Source organism: Cyanistes caeruleus, chromosome 4 (genome assembly GCF_971803275.1).
Source record: "Cyanistes caeruleus chromosome 4, bCyaCae1.hap1.1, whole genome shotgun sequence".
NCBI lineage: Eukaryota > Metazoa > Chordata > Aves > Passeriformes > Paridae > Cyanistes > Cyanistes caeruleus.
In genome coordinates this window covers 59,656,539-59,675,388 of record NC_141704.1, presented here as the reverse complement: position 1 = coordinate 59,675,388, position 18,850 = coordinate 59,656,539, and the positions used below count along the sequence as shown (strand labels likewise).

Sequence of the window (18,850 nt, the reverse complement as noted above, 5' to 3'; positions counted from 1 at the left end):
TGGGCTGTGTGGTTGAGAATCATCAAGAGTGAAGTCAGCAGTAACTGGGGGAAAGTTAATGCCGGCGATCTCAACCACCGAACCCTCCTAAAAACAGACCCCAGACTCAAATGGAGAGAACTCTGGCTGCGCGCTAATGAGCGTGGAAAGCCAGAGACACATCTAGCACACAGGGTTGAATACTACTTAACAAATTACGTAACTTTCAGCCCGTGAACGCTGATGCTTCTGATTCTTAAAACTTGTAAGTAGTGTGAAGGTTCAGTGATCGGGAAGCATTTTGCGGGAATGCTTCTGCTCCCTGCCCACTGGAACACAGAACTCCCATGCAAACTGGAATAACACACGGAGATCCCGCCCCTCGGTGTGTGCTCCGGGACTGGCGATCTCGCGAGAACACGGCAGCCTCGATGGAGCCGCCCACAGGGCGTCCCCTTGCTCTCGCGAGATCACGGGGTACTCCCCCGAGCCGTGCGGGGAGTTCAGTGACGGGCGGGGCGTCCGCGCCCAGGCGGGATCGGGCTTGGGAGCAGAAGCGGGGCCGGCGCCGGCCTCGGCATGTCGGGCGAGTGATCCCGGCCGGGCGCTGTGGCCCGGGGAGGTGCGGACAGGGGCCGGGCGCTCCCCCCGGGGGAGCCGCGGTGCCGGCGGCGCCCGTGGCCGCGCGGGGCCCCCGCGGGCTCAGGGGTGGGCGGAGCGGGGGGGGCTCCGGCCGCCTCTCCCACCCCCGCGGGCGCCGGGCGCGCAGGCCGGACCCGGGCCCCGCGCTCCCCGCCGAGCCGCCCGAGGAGGGGGAGCAGAGCGCCGCAGGGACATGGAGGGCGCCCGGCCGGAGGCGCCCGCGCCTAGCCCCATCTAGGGCGCCCCGCGGGCCTCGTCCCTCCTCCTCCTCGGAGCGGGGCCGCGGCCGCGCCCGGGCGCGACGAGGAGCAGGACCGGGGCTGCTGCACCACAGGAGGAGCCGGCCCAGGTGAGAAGCATTTGTCGTCCCCTTAACGCTTTTCAGCGGCGCTGCCCCGGCCCCTCGGGCTCCCCGCCACGCCGAGGGCAGGCTGCGAGTGCTCGGGCCGCGCAGGCAGCGACCGGGGCTCTCGCCGAAGGGGCCGCGGTGAGCTGCAGCCGAGCACGGGGCCCAAGCCTGCCCCTCGCCCTTACCCCGAGGAAGCTGCCGTCTGACTTCCGTGATCCTCGTTGCTTTAATATTTTAGGTTTCTTTAAAATGAGCTTGTATGTATTTTTTGTTTTGTGTATTCTGTAATTCTGCAGAAGTATATAGTAAAATAAATTCTTACGCTAGAAATTCACGTTTTCGGTGGTGCCCAGCGACAGGACGAGGAGTAGTGGTCATAAACTAAAACACAGGAAGTTCCACCTCAACATGAGAAAGAACTTCTGTACGTAAAAGGTGGCAGAGCCCTGGAGCAGCTGCCTGGCGAGGGAGTGGAGTCCCCCCTCTGGAGTCTTTCCAAACACACATGAAGGCATTACCCGCTCTAGGTCACCCTGCCTTGGCAGGGGGTTGGACCGGATGATCTCCGGAGATTCCTTCCAGCCGTAACTGCTCTGTGTTTTTTGTAATTTTACACTTGGTGTATTTGTCAGTGAGAGGTTGCAGTACAGATGCAACTATTCGTTTAAAAATAAGGTGTATTTAGCAAAGACTGAAAATCAGCTTAAAATTCTGACTATACTACTTAAAGGTCTTTATCATAAATTATTTTTTTGCATGTTCCTTATTTCAGGAAAAAAGCTTTATATAGGAAGCAGTTTGTGTACTTATTCAAAGCTGATTATTTTAAATAGAGAAGTGGGGAGAGCAATGCTGTGCATTTTTGTTGCTTTTTCAGCGCTATAATTCCACTTTTCTCTGTATTTTTCCTCCTGAGAAAAAATGGTTTCTTCTGATAAAAAATGTAGTCTACTAAATATGGACTTTAAAACTTGCATATTTCTAGGATGTATGTGTAAATTGCAGAGTCATCTTATGGTGTTTTTTGTTTGATTTATTTTTTTTTTCACTATGTGCAATTTCTTTCTGCTTTCCATGTCTGTTTCTTTCAGGAAGAAAATGAAAATATTTTCTGAGTCCCACAAAACTGTTTTTGTTGTGGATCACTGCCCCTACATGGCAGAATCATGCAGGCAGCACGTGGAATTCGATATGTTAGTGAAGAACCGCACCCAGGGCATCATTCCTCTGGCACCCATCTCCAAGTCCCTGTGGACCTGCTCAGTGGAGTCATCCATGGAGTATTGTAGGATAATGTACGATATTTTCCCTTTCAAGAAACTGGTAAGTTCTGCCTGCTGTGCTGCATGTTGTGCTTGATACAATAAGGAATGTTTTCATGATTTAAGTCGTTTAATATCTTTGTGTTGTTTAGAGTAAAGCACTAAATATAATTTATCACTTAAAAATCTTGTGGTTTTGCCGTTTATATGTATAGTCTTTTTAATTGGTTTTACGAGTATATGATTCTCATTACATATTTAATTTTGGAATCTTTCATTGTCTTAATGTCACTTTGCAAGTTAGTGCAAAACATGAAGAGGTGCTTTTTGGGCAACTTAGAGGTTTATTATTGTGCTCTCCTGAGCTATGACTTTACAAAAGTTTGAGTGAGGTATTGTTTCAAGTTGAATTTTGTTGCTAAACACATATGGTAGCTGCTCATAAGGGTTTTGGTGTCACCTTTGAAGGAATTCTGGGCTTTAGGAAGAGGTAGGATCACCCTGGAGCTACAAGTTGGGAAAAGTGGGGAGCTTGCTGGCGCACACAGTTCCTTGTTTAGAAAGCCCTATTTTCTTAGTGATGTTTGTTAAATACTGGTAGATATTTACCCCATGATGTACTGTGACAGACTTTGGGGAATGATGTGCTATTTACAGTATTAGAATTTACTTTATTTTGCAGCTATTCTACTGAAAATATGATTAATTCTTAAAATACTAATATTTTGAAAATCTTATTTGATGTAGAGAATTTTATAGTGCACAAATATAAGTAGAAGTTGTTAAACTTATTACTAAGGGGAAAACTGAATATAGCAGGAGTGTGTGATTTCTGTGGGTTTGTTATTTTGGGTTTGTCTTGACATTGCACATTATCTCCAGACTATCAGAAACAAGTAGTGCAATTCATGTTTGTTTAAATTTGGGGAAGTAACAATATAATGGCTGCTATCTTAATGTGCTTTTTTGATCGTTGTAGGTGAATTTCATTGTGAGTGATTCTGGGGCTCATGTGTTGAATTCTTGGACTCAAGAAGATCAGAACTTGCAGGAGGTATAATTTGTAACTGTTCTTTTATTTTTTAGTTCAGACTTTATTGTGAAATAAACATCGTGTTCAATATGAAATAACTCTGGTTAATTAGTGGTGGTGGATCTAGTCTGAAATTGTTGTATAGCAGAATTTCGAATAGATGCCTCTGAACCTGGATTATTCTACAGACAAAATTTTAAAAAATCCAGTATCTTTGAGTAGTGACTTCAATATTTAAAATAAACATGAAGAAATCGGTTACGTATTTCTTCTGTAATTTGGTGCTACTTCTTGAACTTAAGTTCTTTTTTAAAGAGGAGCCATTTGCATGAGGCAAATAACCTGTGTTAAATGCATTCATTGTTAATATCCTCTTTATGGTCATATTTCATACTGAAAAGGCTCATCCTCTGAAAAATTTACTTTGAGGAAGAAGTGCATTTCCAAATTCTCAGAAAATAAAAGCAGAAGGCAACTCACAATGTTAGAATGTCTTTCGGGTGTTGGTTATAAGCTGTTATTATGGTCAGGTATTTTTGTGTAATAAATGAGAATATTTTTCCTCATGAATAAATTGAATTGTAAAGGATAATTTAGGGCCTGATGTTTTCCAGAAGGCTGCCAATAAATGCTCGTTAATCGTTCCATTTGCTCTTCTGCGGGCAACGTTAATTTGCATGTCAAATGTGTGAAAACGCCGGCTTCTCTGGGATGGTTTGGAAGGCGTGGGAGGTACCTTTGGCTAACAGATCTTTGTTCCGCCCAGCTGATGGCAGCGCTGGCGGCGGTGGGGCCGCCGAACCCGCGGGCAGACCCCGAGTGCTGCAGCATCCTGCACGGGCTGGTGGCGGCCGTCGAGGCGCTCTGCAAGATCACCGAGTACCAGCACGAGGCCCGCACCACGCTCATGGAGAACGCCGAGCGCGTGGGCAACAGGGGCAGGATCATCTGCATCACCAACGCCAAGAGGTGGGGGAGATGGGGTCTGTGGATGTGCTGGGGCTCCTGCCCCTACGCAGCAATTCCACACATCCCCGCGAGGGCTGCGCTGAGCTTCTTTGCACAGGTCTTTCTTAGAGCTTCTTCTCACCAAAGGTTTTATTTACGAGGTTCTGACAGCAAAAAGCCAAAAGTTTAAAAGATTTCCCATTTTAAGAAGAATATTCAGTGGCTTTGAACAGGAGGATTGATATTGTAGCCTTAAAAGAAATCCACCATTTTTTTGTAGTGACAGCCATGTTCGGATGCTGGAGGATTATGTTCAGGAGACCATTCATGAGCACAACAAGCTTGCAGCTAACTCTGACCAGTGAGTATGCTTTTTACAGAGTTTCTTATATTCTCTAGGAAATACAGATGTATTTCTGTCACAGAACTCTAATGAACTGTTCAAATGAATGTCTGTATGAAGTAGAAGGTGGTAAATCATGATGTTGTTGGCTGAGAGCTGATGTATGATCATTATCTTTTCATTATCATTCTTCATCCTTCATAGGACAGGATTTCTTTAACTTGTTACCTTCTACATCTGCTTCAAAATTAGACATGTAACTGCCTTGTTACACATTGTGTTTTTAATGACTAATTCATCTGAAGCAGTTTTTCTTGATAATACTGTATTACTTCTTTGTTCATCTTTCTTTGACTGAAACAGCTAACTTCTTTGAAACTAGTTTTAGTTTCTAAATGACTGTATTGCCTGGAACTTCCCTTGAGATAAAGGAATCCTGAAATACAGAGTGCATCTCCTCTAAGGAGTCTTTATCCACCCTATGTTTTGTCTAATTAAACTCTGAAGTGTTTGGCCACAGCATTGTTGTTCCCTTGTAAAGTTGTAGTGGGTTGAGATCCTATTCCTGGTCGCTCCTCAGGCACTTCAATAGCAGAAGCAGCAGTCTCCTTTTTTTTTTTCCTGTTGCAGTTGCAATTTCATACATGTATAAAGGTTCCTGCCCAAGGAATTAGGTGTAAAATCCATTGTAAAGACAGGGATGTCTCATTCTTGTAGGTAGAGATGTGGTACAATGTCTGTATCACTCCAAACTTCCAGCCTGTCCTGGTTTAGGGCAAATTTGGGAGAAAACCTCCAAATGGGGTCCCTCCAGAAAGCAAATTCAAGCGGCCCCTCCCCCAACTGGTTCTGGAAAAGATTTCCTTGGAGAAAAGTGGAAAAAACCCTGTTAATTTAACAGAAATTGGATAATATTAAGCAATAAAATCTCTTGCTGTTCAAAGAGATGGCACATCCAGAAAAGTCCTTGTCATGGGGTGTAGCTCGGCTCGCTCAGGTTCTCATCAGTCCGTCTGGTGCTGGAAAGTGCCGAAGCCCAGGCCCCGATGGACCACAGGCTCCCAGTGTTTTTCTGGGTTTTCAGTCCAGGGCAGGTTTGAACAGATCCAAGGGAAAAAATAGTCTGGGGAACTTCTCTGTCTCAGCTAGCTAAAAAACTAACAGCCGAGGAGGGCTCTGTCCTGCTGTCCGTCCATGCTGCAGACAACACAGTCCAGGAGCAGGATGCGGGGGAGTGAGTGCTGTTTCTGAACACGAACTGCAGCTTCTTCTTTCCTCCCTTCGCTCTCAGAGCCGGTCTTAAAGGTGCAGAACTTAATCTGTTACATAAACCAGGTGACTGGGAATACAAGCATTATAAAGTCACCCCAGGACACAGCCACATCAGGATATCAGCATATATCCCATTCATGTCCCTTCTCTCTGTGTGTTTGGGTAGCTGTTCTCAGTGTTCCCTGGAATCTCCTTATTCATACCTACACTCGGAGACACAGATCCTCTGTAGTGTCAATATTCAGCTGAATAAAGCTGAACAGATTGCACCAGTTAAGGACTTATTCCATTTATGTGTCCAAAAAGAAGCACAGCGCTATAGCATCTAAAGAACAAGAAATGTTAGGCTTTTATTTTTATTCTGGTAAGAGCTGAAGTCTGTGCTTTTGAAAATCATATCTGTAATCTAGTTTCTGCAGCACACTTTCAGAAATAACTTGTTAACATATGTTATGGTTCTGTGTTGTAGATATCAGAATTCATTTAATTTTAGGACATTAATTTGCCATATTGTAGGCTGAGCAAAATGTTTTTATTTTTAAGTCTAATGCAGATTCAGAAATGTGAGCTGGTGTTAATCCACACATACCCAGTTGGTGAAGACAGCCTTGTTTCAGATCGTCCTAAAAAAGAGGTGAGTAGCTTAAAATGAGAAGACTTATCCCAGGATTAGGAACCATGTCAGACTGAAAATAGTGCAGATTATTCACAGTTGTTCAGTAGCAAAAGCACATGTGGTGGTCGAAGCCAAGTACATACAAAATATCTGTAATATATTCTGCTATTCAACAGTCTGCTCTGCATGTTAATCTGCTCTCTGTAAGAAAAGACACCAGAAAAATGTCTTAACATGAGAAGCATATAGTGCTGCATATTATTTAATATGTGGAAGGGACTATAAAGGGCTACCTTCCTATTCATTTCTACAGAACCCTTCTGTGGTTGTGCTATAAGTAATGAATGGAAGATAACAAATTGACTGCTTTCCTCTCTAAGAGTCACTGGGTTTGGGTCTTGGGATTTTGGTATTTTTGGTTTGGGTTCTTGTTTTGGAGTTTTTGGGGATTGTTGTTGTTTGTAGTTTCTTATTTTTTTTTTTTCCTTTTTGCTTTTGTTCTGTTTTTGAGCCCCAGTCCAATGTTCTTGTTGGCTAGGGAAAAATCAAATGCATCTTCTGGCTTGTGTTTGTTTGCCTTGTGTATGAATGATGCACTTACAGGTAGACATCTAAAATTACTTTGCTACTGTTATTTAGCATTAAAGTAGAATTAAAAACTTTTTAGTAGTAGTATTAAAAGAAGTAAAAACTAGGCCCAGAGCTGCTGTTAAGGTTTATTCCCCATGTTGTGATACTGATTTTTTCTATTAACAATTAGTGACTCAAATATTTTAGCACACTTCTAATTTTATTTTTTTTACCATGTGTATGAACTGTATCTGTAGCACTTGGCATAAGCTAAAAATTCAGAATGAAAATAGTTTTTGGTTCTTGCTTGGTAGTTTCCCCTGGTGTGGGTTTTTGAGTGGTAGTTTTATGAGTATAAATGCTTATTTGAGAGTTGAGCAAACTATATTGTTGAGTGCTACCACAACCTAAATCATGAATTCCATATATCAATTTATTTCAGCTCTCTCCTGTTCTAACCAGTGAAGTGCACAGTGTCCGTGCAGGGAGGCACCTGGCTACAAAACTGAATCTTTTAGTACAGCAACACTTTGATCTAGCTTCAACCACAATAACTAACATCCCTATGAAGGTAATATTGTGTCTACAGCTCTGTTAACCAGCTGCATCACTTCTGAATTAGTTTGAAAACTTCTGATGTTTATTTTAATTGAATTTTTACATTGTTTTTCTCTCCATATCATATTTTCTGTTTTGTTTTTTTTTTTCTTTTATTAGCCCACATTCAATGTCTGTGATCAGGTTAGTAAAAATAAAGAAGGGGAAAAAAAAGTAAAGAAGGATCACAGAACAAAATGTTGTATTGCTGAATCTCAATTATTGATGTAGCAATACAAGTGTTATTTCAGTTCTGTTCGTGTTACTTTATATAAATACAGTCTTGTTTACCTCAGATCAATTTGTCTGTGATTCTTTTGCCTTTTTCTAGTTGTATTTAGATATTCTTGACCCTTGTGCATTATAGTGGCATAGTGAATCTTTTTCCTCTGTTTCATTATCACGCCCACCCAACATAAAGGTGTTTGTAACTAAAAGCTGCTTTTTTACCTGGGGTTTTCCAGTGGGTTTTCTACTCTGAAGATCCATGAACATGAAATAGGGGACATGACATACCTAGTTAAGAAAGATGCTCAATTAAACATCTTGTGGTAGAAGTTATGTCCATATTTTTAATTTTTTTGCTACTTGGAGGGAAATTAGTGCAGTTTAGAACGTCAGGTGTTAAGTTTACAGTAGTTTTCTGATCAGGCAGCAAGAGACAATTGAGACAAAAGTGTCAGTATTCAAACAAAAAGAAAGACCCATGTGCAGGTAGCCTTCATGATTTAAAAATTCATTAAGTTGTAACAGTCAGTCATTAATTGCATCTTTGAAAACTGGCAATATTGTGTGGATTTTATTAGTTAAAACATGATATGAAAATGATTTTCACATCTTTTGAGAGTTTGACATGGGTCATGGCGTAAATGTGACTTCAGTTTGCAAATACCTTGTCTGTAACTTTCTGACGTGTGTGCTGCTGGTGTGCCTCTCCCTTCTGCCTCTGTCCTAATAGTAATAGACTATGTTGGGTTCTCTGTGTTTTTTTCTTTTTTTTTTCTTTTTTTTTTCAAATTATTTTTCTTCTAAAACTTGGAGTAAATTATCAGAGTTACTGTTCTGTTTTTGCTGATCCTCTGCAGCTGTTTAAAGATGCAGTGTCCTCTTTACAGAAATCCATTTTTTTAGTTATAAATTTGCAGCTGCGAGTGCACTTCTTATCATAATCTTAAAAAATAGTAAGTTCAGAGTGTGGGTTTTGGTTTGGATTCTTGATTTTTGGTTATGAAGTCTGTCACTCTACCCTGCAGTGAGCCTTTGTTTCTGCTCAGTAAGTTGTAACTGCTGGTGTTTATGTAACATTTTTTAGGTCTCCTTAACTTCACTAATTTAAACAAAGTAGTTAAGCTTGGTTTTTACCTGTAGTTGGTGCCCCCTGTCATGATGCTTCTGAATAGGGGGTCAGAAAATAAGAGGAAAAGTAGTTGGCTGCATCTTTAAACTGCTCAGAAAGCAAAGTTCCCTCAACATTGCAATCCTGTTGACTTGGAGACTTACTGTTTCCCTCTGGACTGAAAGGCAAATGTAGACTCATTCATTTATGAAAATGGTGACCTCTAGCTAAAGTAATTCTGTTTCTGTCTACCTTTCTCTTTTGAAGGAAGAACAACATGCCAACACATCAGCCAACTATGATGTGGAGCTGCTTCATCACAAAGAGGCACATGTGGATTTTTTAAAGAGTGGTAAGTAGAAATGGCCATCTGAAGGTGGCTTTTGACCAGCCACTTTGGGAGTGTTCACAAAGAAAAATTGTGAGCTTCAAATCCATGTAAATTTCAGACTCAAGTAGCAAATATTTCAGTTATCCCTTGCAACTCAAGAAACTTTATTTGTAATGTTGGCATTGGAGTTTTACTCATTGACATTTTTTAATACAGAAATCAGTAAACAAGTCAAATTCATATATGTTCAGGATATTGCTGTGAGATTTGAAGGGCATGCCAGCTTCTTACTGAGGTATAAAAAGTAGGTGAGAGACCAGAAGTCCCTCTTTTGGGTATTTGTGCAAAATTATGCCTTGCACAATTGAACTTCAAGTAATAATAATTGGCATCACTTACATCCCACAGGCCTATTTATGACAATGATTGCTTTGGAAAAAACAAGACTTGTTTGGCTGTTGAGCCTTTTTATTGTATTTGAAATATCTACAGTCTTTTTGTTGTAAGTTTGGAATTATTACTTAGGATTTCTGTGAGATGAATTTTTAATAGCTCAACCCAGTCCTGACTTTTGCAGAACTATTTTGTTGAGGAAACTGCCTGATGTAAAAGTTTGTTAAAAATGAGCTTATAACTTCTGCATTGGTAGAATTAAATGTCATAAATAGCCCCATTTTGGGGAGTTTGTGCTTTTTTTTTCCCATTATAGGGGAGTGGGTGACTAAAGATTGATGAAAAGCATAGGGTGTGTCCTATGTGGCATGTGTAATGACCACAGCCTCACCTGAACTGCTGTTATGATGTTGAAATCTTAAAGCTTTATTGCCAGGGCTCAGAAGCAGTTTTGCAAAACCCGTTTGCTAAAGGAATTAGGTCTGCTAATAAAACACTGAAGCAAACTGTAACTGTATTTCCTTTTCATATTTTTCCCATCAGAACTTTGAGAGGAAAAAGTCTCTTTTTAAATCCTGTAAATTTTGGATTCTTCCATTTGTTTCTAAATGCATATTTCAGCTGTAATAGCTCTGGTGCTAGGAGAGCAGCAGTTCAGTTACAATGGTCTTATTTCTCTGAAATGTTGCCAAGGAATTATCAGGTTAAGTAAATTGGGCCTTTAGATATTCTGAGATAATTTCTAAAATTGTTGCAGTTAATTTTAATAATAAGGTAATTCCAGTATTTTAATATTTAAATTAATACTTTAATAAAAAAAATCTGTGGTCAGTAGAACACATTGAGAGAATTCAGGCTGACATAGCAAAGAGACTGGATGATGAGACCAAATTCTTCTTTTTCCAGAAAACTAAACTTGCCAAATGTGCCTTTAGATTGGTTTAATTGACTTTGGGAATATAATATGTACAAGAAACAGTCAGCTCTAGCATTTAAGAGTTCTGATTTCTGTGTGGAAAATTTTAAAATGCATAGCCTATTAAAGTCCCCTGAGCATTTTAGCAGGAAAAAATTGCTTGTTACCGATAGAACTAATGTATGTGGAACTTTGTAATTGTCAAATCAAAAAGTTAAGTATCTGAGTTTTAAATTTAGATTATATTGTGTATATGTTCATGTTACATACATTTTGTACCTTAAAAGTTTATAGTTGTTTTGCTGTAATAAAGAAACTCCTGTTGATCACCCCCTTTTCCTGCATTTCTCTGCAGGTGATAACCACATGGGTGGTAATAGCAGAGAAGGCACATTTAAGGAAACTGTGACATTGAAGTGGTGCACTCCTCGAACCAACAGTGTGGGTAGGTGACAGGAATCTTCCAGAACTGGTAGGTAACTTGTACAAACCTGAGTACAGGAGAGAAGGACAGGGAAGGTCTGAGGTAATATAGGAACTGTGTGGCTGTTCAGCTCATGCACCTTGTTAACTATTAGCAATTTTTGTTGACTCATTGAGCCAGAGGGCCAAAAATACAGATGAGAAAAATAAGAGCAGACTGACTGGTTAGTGAAGTAATTCAGGAGATAAAGAATTGGGGTTTCTGCTGGAAAAAGGGCTTGGGAATGGATGAGATTCTCAGAGCTGTGGATTCTTGGGAATCCTCCCAGTGAGGAGATGATGAAAGGACTTTTAGATTGAAAGGCATCTAGACTTTTTAGTTCTGCTCATTGTGGACTAGCCTCCTCCTCTTCTATTCTTTTACTTTGTGGGTTATTATTTTTTTTTCCGTCTCTGTAATTATACTCAACTTTTCTACTCCTTTATTTTTCAGAACTGCACTATTGCACTGGAGCATACAGAATTTCACCAGTAGATGTAAATAGCAGACCTTCTTCATGCCTTACAAACTTTCTCCTTAATGGTAAGTTTGTGTCCTTGGCTAATTTAGTCAATGTTACATTTCTTAATTCTGTAAATCAAGCACTTAGCACGTTGCAGTTTGTGTATAGCAGTAATGTCTATATATTGTAAAAATAGTAATTTTATTTTAACATGTCCTATAAATGAGAAGAAAGTTGTTAAATGTCCTCAAAGGCAAATGTGTTTTGAAACTGATTGAAGATGGGAGGAAAGATGTAAAGAAGGAACAAGTATTGAAATGGAGGTTAGTATGTTGGCAAAAAAAAATGGCATTACAAACATCTTTTTAATGGAACGTTTACTTCAATCAAGTTATTTGATTGTCTAAACATGCAGTGGTTTTATTCAACGCTCTTATCTTATTTTTCTTATTTTTCTCTAGAGATTGTGATTGTGTCCTTTGATTAATAAAAATGGTTAGAACCAAAATTAATAGCATATTTCAGATACATTCACTCTTCTGATGTTTGCTATTTTTTCTTCCTGATAAAAAGAAACTTATTTGGAGAATGCACCCTTTTATGCTTAGTGTATTTTACTGAAAATAAGACAAAGGCAGTTTTATTTCTCTCTCTGAGGAACAGTACCCATTTTAAGCATTAGCAAGTGGTATCAGCTGATACCTTTACTCAAGAGGTTATTTTACTACTTTTTGAAGTGAGTGTTTCTGCAGCAGGGCCATTTGAATGCCTTATGAATATGTATTTCTTCCTAAGAATAATATCCTATAGAAAAAAAGGTTGGTCTGGGAGAGGCCTTTTGGTGTTGCTTTGTAAAATTTTAAGGAGTATATAAGGACCTGTTCTGTGTCAAGAAATGAGGAGAAGGCAGTTTCTTGTTCAGCTGGGTGAAAACACCACCGTGGTGGGTTCAGATGGCTGAACACAAACCTGTATTTATGGAGCTCAAAATTTAAAATTGCAGCGCACAGGAATGAATGAGTGAATGAAACTGATCTCCCTTCCACCAGGTCGTTCGGTGTTGTTGGAACAGCCGCGCAAGTCTGGCTCAAAGGTCATCAGCCACATGCTCAGCAGCCATGGGGGAGAGATTTTCTTGCATGTGTTGAGCAGCTCCCGCTCAATTCTGGAAGATCCCCCCTCAATTAGTGAAGGCTGCGGTGGGAGGGTCACTGACTACAGGATCACAGTAAGGGTCTTTCTGTCCTACACTGCTGCTTCTCTCACATGACAACAGAGGCAGGGCAGTAGATGTGGGAAGGAAATGCTGGAGTGGATTGCATGGTCCAGCTTCCTTTGTAATAAACCTTGATATATATTCAGTAGGAAATACTATATTTGTTGATTGTTATGCCTGCTTCATGTAATACTTCATGTGTCAAGGAATGCCTCCTTGATGCACTAGGAGTGTTTAAAGTTTGTTCTAGAAAAAATTTTTTCTTGGCAAGTATCTTCTGTGGGTTGGCTGCACATAGGACTATATCATGCTTGTTGTCAAAGGACAGATTGCACATGACTGGTTTTTACAGTAGAAAGAAAAGATGAGGTTGACAGCTTTGAACCCTGATATCAGATGATCAGCTGACATGCATTTTGTTTATCCTTCTTTCAACACATCCTTTATATCTTTTGTCAACAAGCAGAAGTTCCTTCTGGAAAAATAAAACTTTTTCCATACATGAAATGCCTTTCAGGGCTGGAAGTGTCATCCTTGTCAAAACCCAGGCATTGATTTTTTTACCCCATATTTCTGTGCCCCTGTTCTTGTGTTCCCCTGGTTAATGTATGAGAGCTAGAGACAGGGCTGTGGTTGGTAGGGTCAGATGTGGCAGTGGGATGGTACAAAGTGATAAGCAAGGCTAAGCTGCTTAGCCCCTTCACTGAAAGTTAATTTGTTAGAGAAATGCCTAATTGTATCTTGTTTGGTTATCATTAGGATTTTGGTGAATTTATGAGGGAAAACCGATTAACTCCTTTTCTAGAGCCCAGATATAAGATCGATGGAAGTCTTGAAATTCCATTGGAACGTGCAAAAGATCAGTTAGAGAAACATACTCGTTACTGGCCTATGATTATTTCTCAGACCACCATCTTCAACATGCAAGCTGTAAGTAACCTGGGCTCTGTAAATTTTTGTTCTGTTCCTAGATTAAGTTTCCCCTTGTCACTTGATGAAATACCAACTCTGTGAGGAGATAAATCCCTTGCTGTAAAATCAGTTTATTCCAGCTTTATTTTTCCTGAAGTATCTCTGTATTTAATGCAGTAGAGTATTGGAATGCTGTTTAAATGAAGTGAGTTGAACCTGACAGCTCCCATTCTGCTGGTTAAAGAAAGCATCTGCTTAGAGTTTAGTACTAACTGAGGATAAGAGGGTTGGGTTTTGTTGTGTGTTGTTTCATTGCCTTTAATTTTTTTGTCCCTGTTGCTCTCCTGTGACACACATACACATTTTCTTGTTCATTTCTGTTTTGTCTTGCAGGTAGTGCCACTGGCCAGTGTGATTGTAAAGGAAGCAATGACTGATGAGGATGTGCTAAATTGTCAAAAAACAATATACAATTTGGTAGACATGGAGAGGAAGAACGATCCACTGCCAATTTCAACAGTTGGTACCAGAGGAAAGGGGCCAAAAAGGTTACATGCATATCTCTTTGTTGATGCTGGACTACTTTCAGAAATACTCTGTTGACAATGTTTTCATACCAAGTTTTTAAAATACAGCTAAAAGTAATACGTAGTAAATTAAATGCTGTATGTGCACAGCCTAAATGCTGTCAGTGCTTCCACCTGTATTATTTAGGGGCTGTAACAGTACTGATACTGCTGTATGGTTGGGAAAAAACCCTCTATATTACCTAAGAATTTAAATATATTTAAAAATATGAAATCAAAGATGGTTATCAGCAACAGTAAGAAATTAATACGAATTGGACAGATAAAGTGGAATAAATTCAAATGAATAAAAAGGAAAACTTAAGTATATTATAAATGAATGATGCATTAAAATTGGGCTACATTAGAATCCTTTTGAAACGCTTATTTAGAATATGGGATATTTCTTTAAAATAAGCATAGAATATTCTGATCCCTCAGTCATTGGGATGTGTTCCTTGTATTTCCAATAATTGATTGAAAATAAATTCAGCTCCTGATTTGCCTGTGTGACTGGGAGTTATTGACAGAAGTGTGGTGCAGTTCTTTCTTATGTTAACCCAAATAATGTCATAATTAATTTGCATCTCAGTACATTAATAGCTTTCCGACATTTCATTGTTTGCAAGCACCTGAGAGATTTCACAAGTGCCTTTTGGCAGTGAGATCTCATGGAACAATATGATTTCAATGGATATAATCCATTTCAATTTAAACTTTGTTCTGGGTGTTAACTGGGAAGTGTTAATAGGGTTTCAAGCATGGAGTAATCCCAGGTGGAGAGACCTGCAGTACAGGAGGGCAGATAATCTCTTTGGAGTTATTTTTGGTTTGGGGGTTCTTTTTTGTTTCTTGAGGTCTGCATTCATTCAGTCAGTAGTTTAATGATTTTGGCAATCCTTTGTGTGATCTGTTTTTCCTGGCCCTTTCAGAGATGAGCAGTACCGCATTATGTGGAACGAGCTGGAGACCCTTGTCCGAGCACACATAAACAACTCTGACAAACACCAGCGAGTCCTTGAGTGTCTCATGGCGTGCAGGAGCAAACCCCCAGAGGAGGAGGAGCGCAAGAAACGAGGCAGAAAGAGAGAAGACAAAGAGGACAAGTCAGAGAAATTGGGCAAAGACTATGAATCAGATAAGCCGTGGCAGGAATCAGAGAGGTACATTTTCTCAAGTGAAATCAAACTATAGCATAACTTTAGTTCTTAGCTGTTGACCAGTTAGCCAGGTGTTTTAGCTTGAGGAGTTCCTGCTGTTGGATTCTATTATAACCATACCACCTGTTAGATGTTAAACCGCTTTATGGAAATCCAAAGCTTGTCTGAGAATGGGGGACAAGCAGTTGTTTTCTTTTGGGCTGTAAAGGTAATTCAGTGGTCAGATTAATTAAACAACCCAGCTTGATTTGGCTCTTCTCTTCAACTGAACATCAGGATTAATGTCTATTTACCTCCTGTCTGTAATTCATGTTGTTATTGTAGCTTGCCTTAAGTGGCAAGCCCCTGTCAGTCTGTTCTGTATTCCTCTTTCAAACTGCTTTTTACAGAGATACAAAAAACTCATGGTAATAAGCTTAATTTTCAGGTGTTTTGTGCATGCTGGGCTCATTTAGGATAGGAGGGCCTTTTCATATATGCTGCTGTCACCATGCTGATGACATTCCATGCCTTTCTTCAAAGGTCATTCCTACAACTTTGCTTTCACATGTGGATCAGAGATGGGGGCTCAAATAAAAGGGATTTGGTGTGAATGGATCTGAATTCACCTAGAAAATAGAATAGGAAATTGTATGATATTTCTATATATATTTTTTATTTAGTTTTTCCTTCAAAATTCAGACATCAATTGTCTCAACAACTGAAGTGAAACTGTGTATTAAGAGCCTTTCCTTTATGTAATGCTTTATACAGAGTATTATTTGGCTAGAATGCCTTATTGTTTGTCACCTACTCCAAGGAGCCAAAAGAAATTTTCTTACGGTATGGGTCCTGTATAATTTTGAGGAGTACAGAAAGCTATCAAGAATTATGTCCCACTCAAGCATATTTTCCCTCATCCTTTTCCTTCCCTCTGACAAAGGTTAAAAGGTCTTTTGGATCGGGAGAAAGAAGAACTGGCAGAAGCTGAAGTTATCAAAGACTCCCCTGATTCTCCTGAGCCCCCCAACAAAAAGCCTCTCATTACAATGGATGAAATGCCCACAGTTGAAAAGGCAAAAGGTAAACCAGAAAAATTGCAACAGATTATTTCTTTTAAAGGTAGATGCTGTTGCATCAGTCTGTGTTTTCTAAAGTAATGATGTGAATCATTTTAGAATTAAAGCTAAGTCAGTGAAGATCATGTTTAGCTGTTTAGAAATTCTTGGGAAACATGTTAACCTCACCAGGTCTGTGAAGAAAGGGAGATACCAAGACACTGTGTGGGTCTGGTTATCAACTCTTGGGTTGACAGGGGGTAGGCCAAGTTCCTGCTGGTGCTTTTTGAGCCGGTCTATGTGAGAAATGCTGTTTGAGGGCAGGTATCAGAAATCACTGTCTTCTGCTAATAACTAATCGACTTGCCTAAGCAGTGCAGTTGTCAGAATGGGCAGTTCTCACTGACTTCTCTTCCTTGGTGTGAATTATTTTCTGTCACAGTGGCTGAACTGATGCTGAGATTCTGCATTTAAAGCAGAGTCCATATCATGTGCAGCAACTCCTCAGCCATTATCACTTTGCATATTTTCTATTTATTTTGCCCCTAACTTAAGTTTGTTTAATGTTAGTGGTTTTAATGTGTTGTATTACCATAATCTGTAATTCCTTTAAGATGTTATAATGATGTAATGTTAATTCAAAAATTTCATCGCTTAGACTCTTTTTACTTAAAATTTCAGGGCCAATGTCCTTGCTGTCTTTATGGAGCAACAGAATTAATACTGCCAACTCTAGGAAACACCAGGAATTTATTGGTCGGTTGAACTCTGTCAACAACAAAGCTGAGCTGTATCAACATCTGAAAGAAGAAAATGGGTGTGTATCAGGAAATGCATCACTACCCATATCTTGGCAGTAGTCAGTGTGGAGCTTACAGCATTAGATACTGTTCTTTTGATGATTAAAATACCTAAATCCATTTCTTTGCTTTTCAACATTGATAGAGAACCACAGCAGTGTTTGATTTTCTGTTTTTCATCTGTGCTGAGCGAGCCTGACTGCTAAGAGCTGGGCTTCCCTGGGCTTCAGGGATTGCCCCTACAGCAAAACTCTTATTAAATCTCAGAGAGTTAAACAGTAGCTGAGATTTTCTGCTTCTTGTAGCTTCCAAAGGAATGGCTGATACAGAAATATTGTTGGTAATAAATGATTGAATCTTAGGCTGTGCTGTAATGGAAGTTGACAGTGGTCCGTGTTCTACAAAAAGTACTGGAAAACTAAACCAGCCTCCTCTGAAGGAAATCAGATTGTGGTAGACAATGATTAGTGTAAGAGGGGTGCAAATTAAGCCCTTGGAACAAATAGCCAAAGCTTAAGTTTTCAAAATGGATTCTCCAGTCACATGAACATTTTGTATTTTGGTGAAGTTGATAATAGATGGTTTTTCACAGCATCTCTGCAGAAATCTTTCCTTCACATACGCACTGCTGCTTAAAGAAGTATTAAGAGGAGATAAGATTGCTTACATTAGGGTAGGGAGAGACAGGACAGTTAGTGAAGTAAAAAATATGAAGTCATTTGTTCTTGCAGTAATAGCCTTACCAATTGTTGTCTTACCTTTCAGAATGGAAGCAACAGAAAATGGAAAAGCAGGCCGACAGTGAGGATTAATTCTGTTTCTTGGAACAAAATTTGGCCAAATTGCAAAAATATTGAATGCTGGAATTGCATTTGGTACTGTTTCAATACAACTGTATAGCTCTGGTTTGATTGGTTTTTACATTTTTCTAGTCCTATTTTTGCTATGAAGTATGAAATCTGTATATCACGTTAAACCAGCTGTGTGCAAATAGGAGCTGTCCTGAAGTGTTTTCCAGTCATGCTTTCAGATGAAGACAACCTCTGCTGCCATGGAGTAAATCAAGTAATTAAAAACATTAGTCAGCTTCAAGTCCTTGCCCAGAAGTATTGGATACTGTTTCAAAATCAATGATGACTGTCTAAAAAAAAAAAAAAATTAAATTCAAGTGATTTATGATAAGCTGTTAACATCATTAATTGTTTCATGGGTACCTTTTATTTATATGAGGATTCCTCAGGAGCTCAGAATTATGGAAAAGACCGCACACTGAGTACCCAGACACTGAGCTGAGAGAGTGCCAGTCTTGGTTTTCATCTGAGGGGTGGGAGGGTGAAGGGTTTTACAAATAAAAATTGTTGGCTTAAGGACTTTCAAAAAATGGAACAGAAATGGTCTTTAGAAAGCAAAACCTTTCAGGTTGTTGTGTTTGAGTTGAGCTTTGTAAGCAAAAGTACAATAAAGTTTTTTGCTAATAATTATTTTTTGATGAAGTGTGTTCTGTAAAATACTTGGGGTTACAGGTCTGAGAGACTGAGTATGAATGACTGTGAATGAAAAAGTAGGTAATCTGTCTTCAGTTTCTTTGAGCAGAACCTTTTTCACTGGGGAGTAGAATTCTCAACTGGGAAAACTCATCCGATGTC

General features: G+C 39.7%; 1 protein-coding gene and 1 long non-coding RNA gene across 4 annotated transcripts; one reads left to right on the top strand and one right to left on the bottom strand.

The window, feature by feature from the left end:
• Positions 1 to 453: 453 nt before the first annotated feature.
• Positions 454 to 18,682, top strand: INTS13 (integrator complex subunit 13). Of its 3 annotated transcripts, none has more exons than XM_086885028.1 (18): positions 454 to 569; positions 836 to 970; positions 2,062 to 2,293; positions 3,212 to 3,286; positions 4,032 to 4,234; positions 4,494 to 4,574; positions 6,372 to 6,462; positions 7,457 to 7,585; positions 9,215 to 9,299; positions 10,943 to 11,032; positions 11,504 to 11,593; positions 12,563 to 12,741; positions 13,489 to 13,659; positions 14,035 to 14,189; positions 15,140 to 15,370; positions 16,290 to 16,429; positions 17,086 to 17,221; positions 17,970 to 18,682. In XM_086885028.1, exons 1-18 carry the CDS (start codon positions 559 to 561, stop codon positions 18,007 to 18,009), a joined length of 2,274 nt encoding a protein of 757 aa, XP_086741154.1. In that variant the 5' UTR covers positions 454 to 558; the 3' UTR covers positions 18,010 to 18,682. The 3 variants fall into 3 exon arrangements, with proteins under 3 accessions (XP_086741154.1, XP_086741153.1, XP_086741155.1); XM_086885027.1 differs by having other exon boundaries at positions 467 to 560; positions 821 to 970; XM_086885029.1 differs by lacking the exons at positions 454 to 569; positions 836 to 970 and adding an exon at positions 1,013 to 1,227.
• LOC147653680 (uncharacterized) lies at positions 6,622 to 9,045 on the bottom strand. The gene is made up of 3 exons (XR_015285690.1): positions 8,974 to 9,045; positions 8,062 to 8,127; positions 6,622 to 6,645 (listed from the first exon to the last, which is right to left on the bottom strand). It is a non-coding gene; the product is annotated as an uncharacterized LOC147653680 (long non-coding RNA).
• Positions 18,683 to 18,850: the final 168 nt, after the last annotated feature.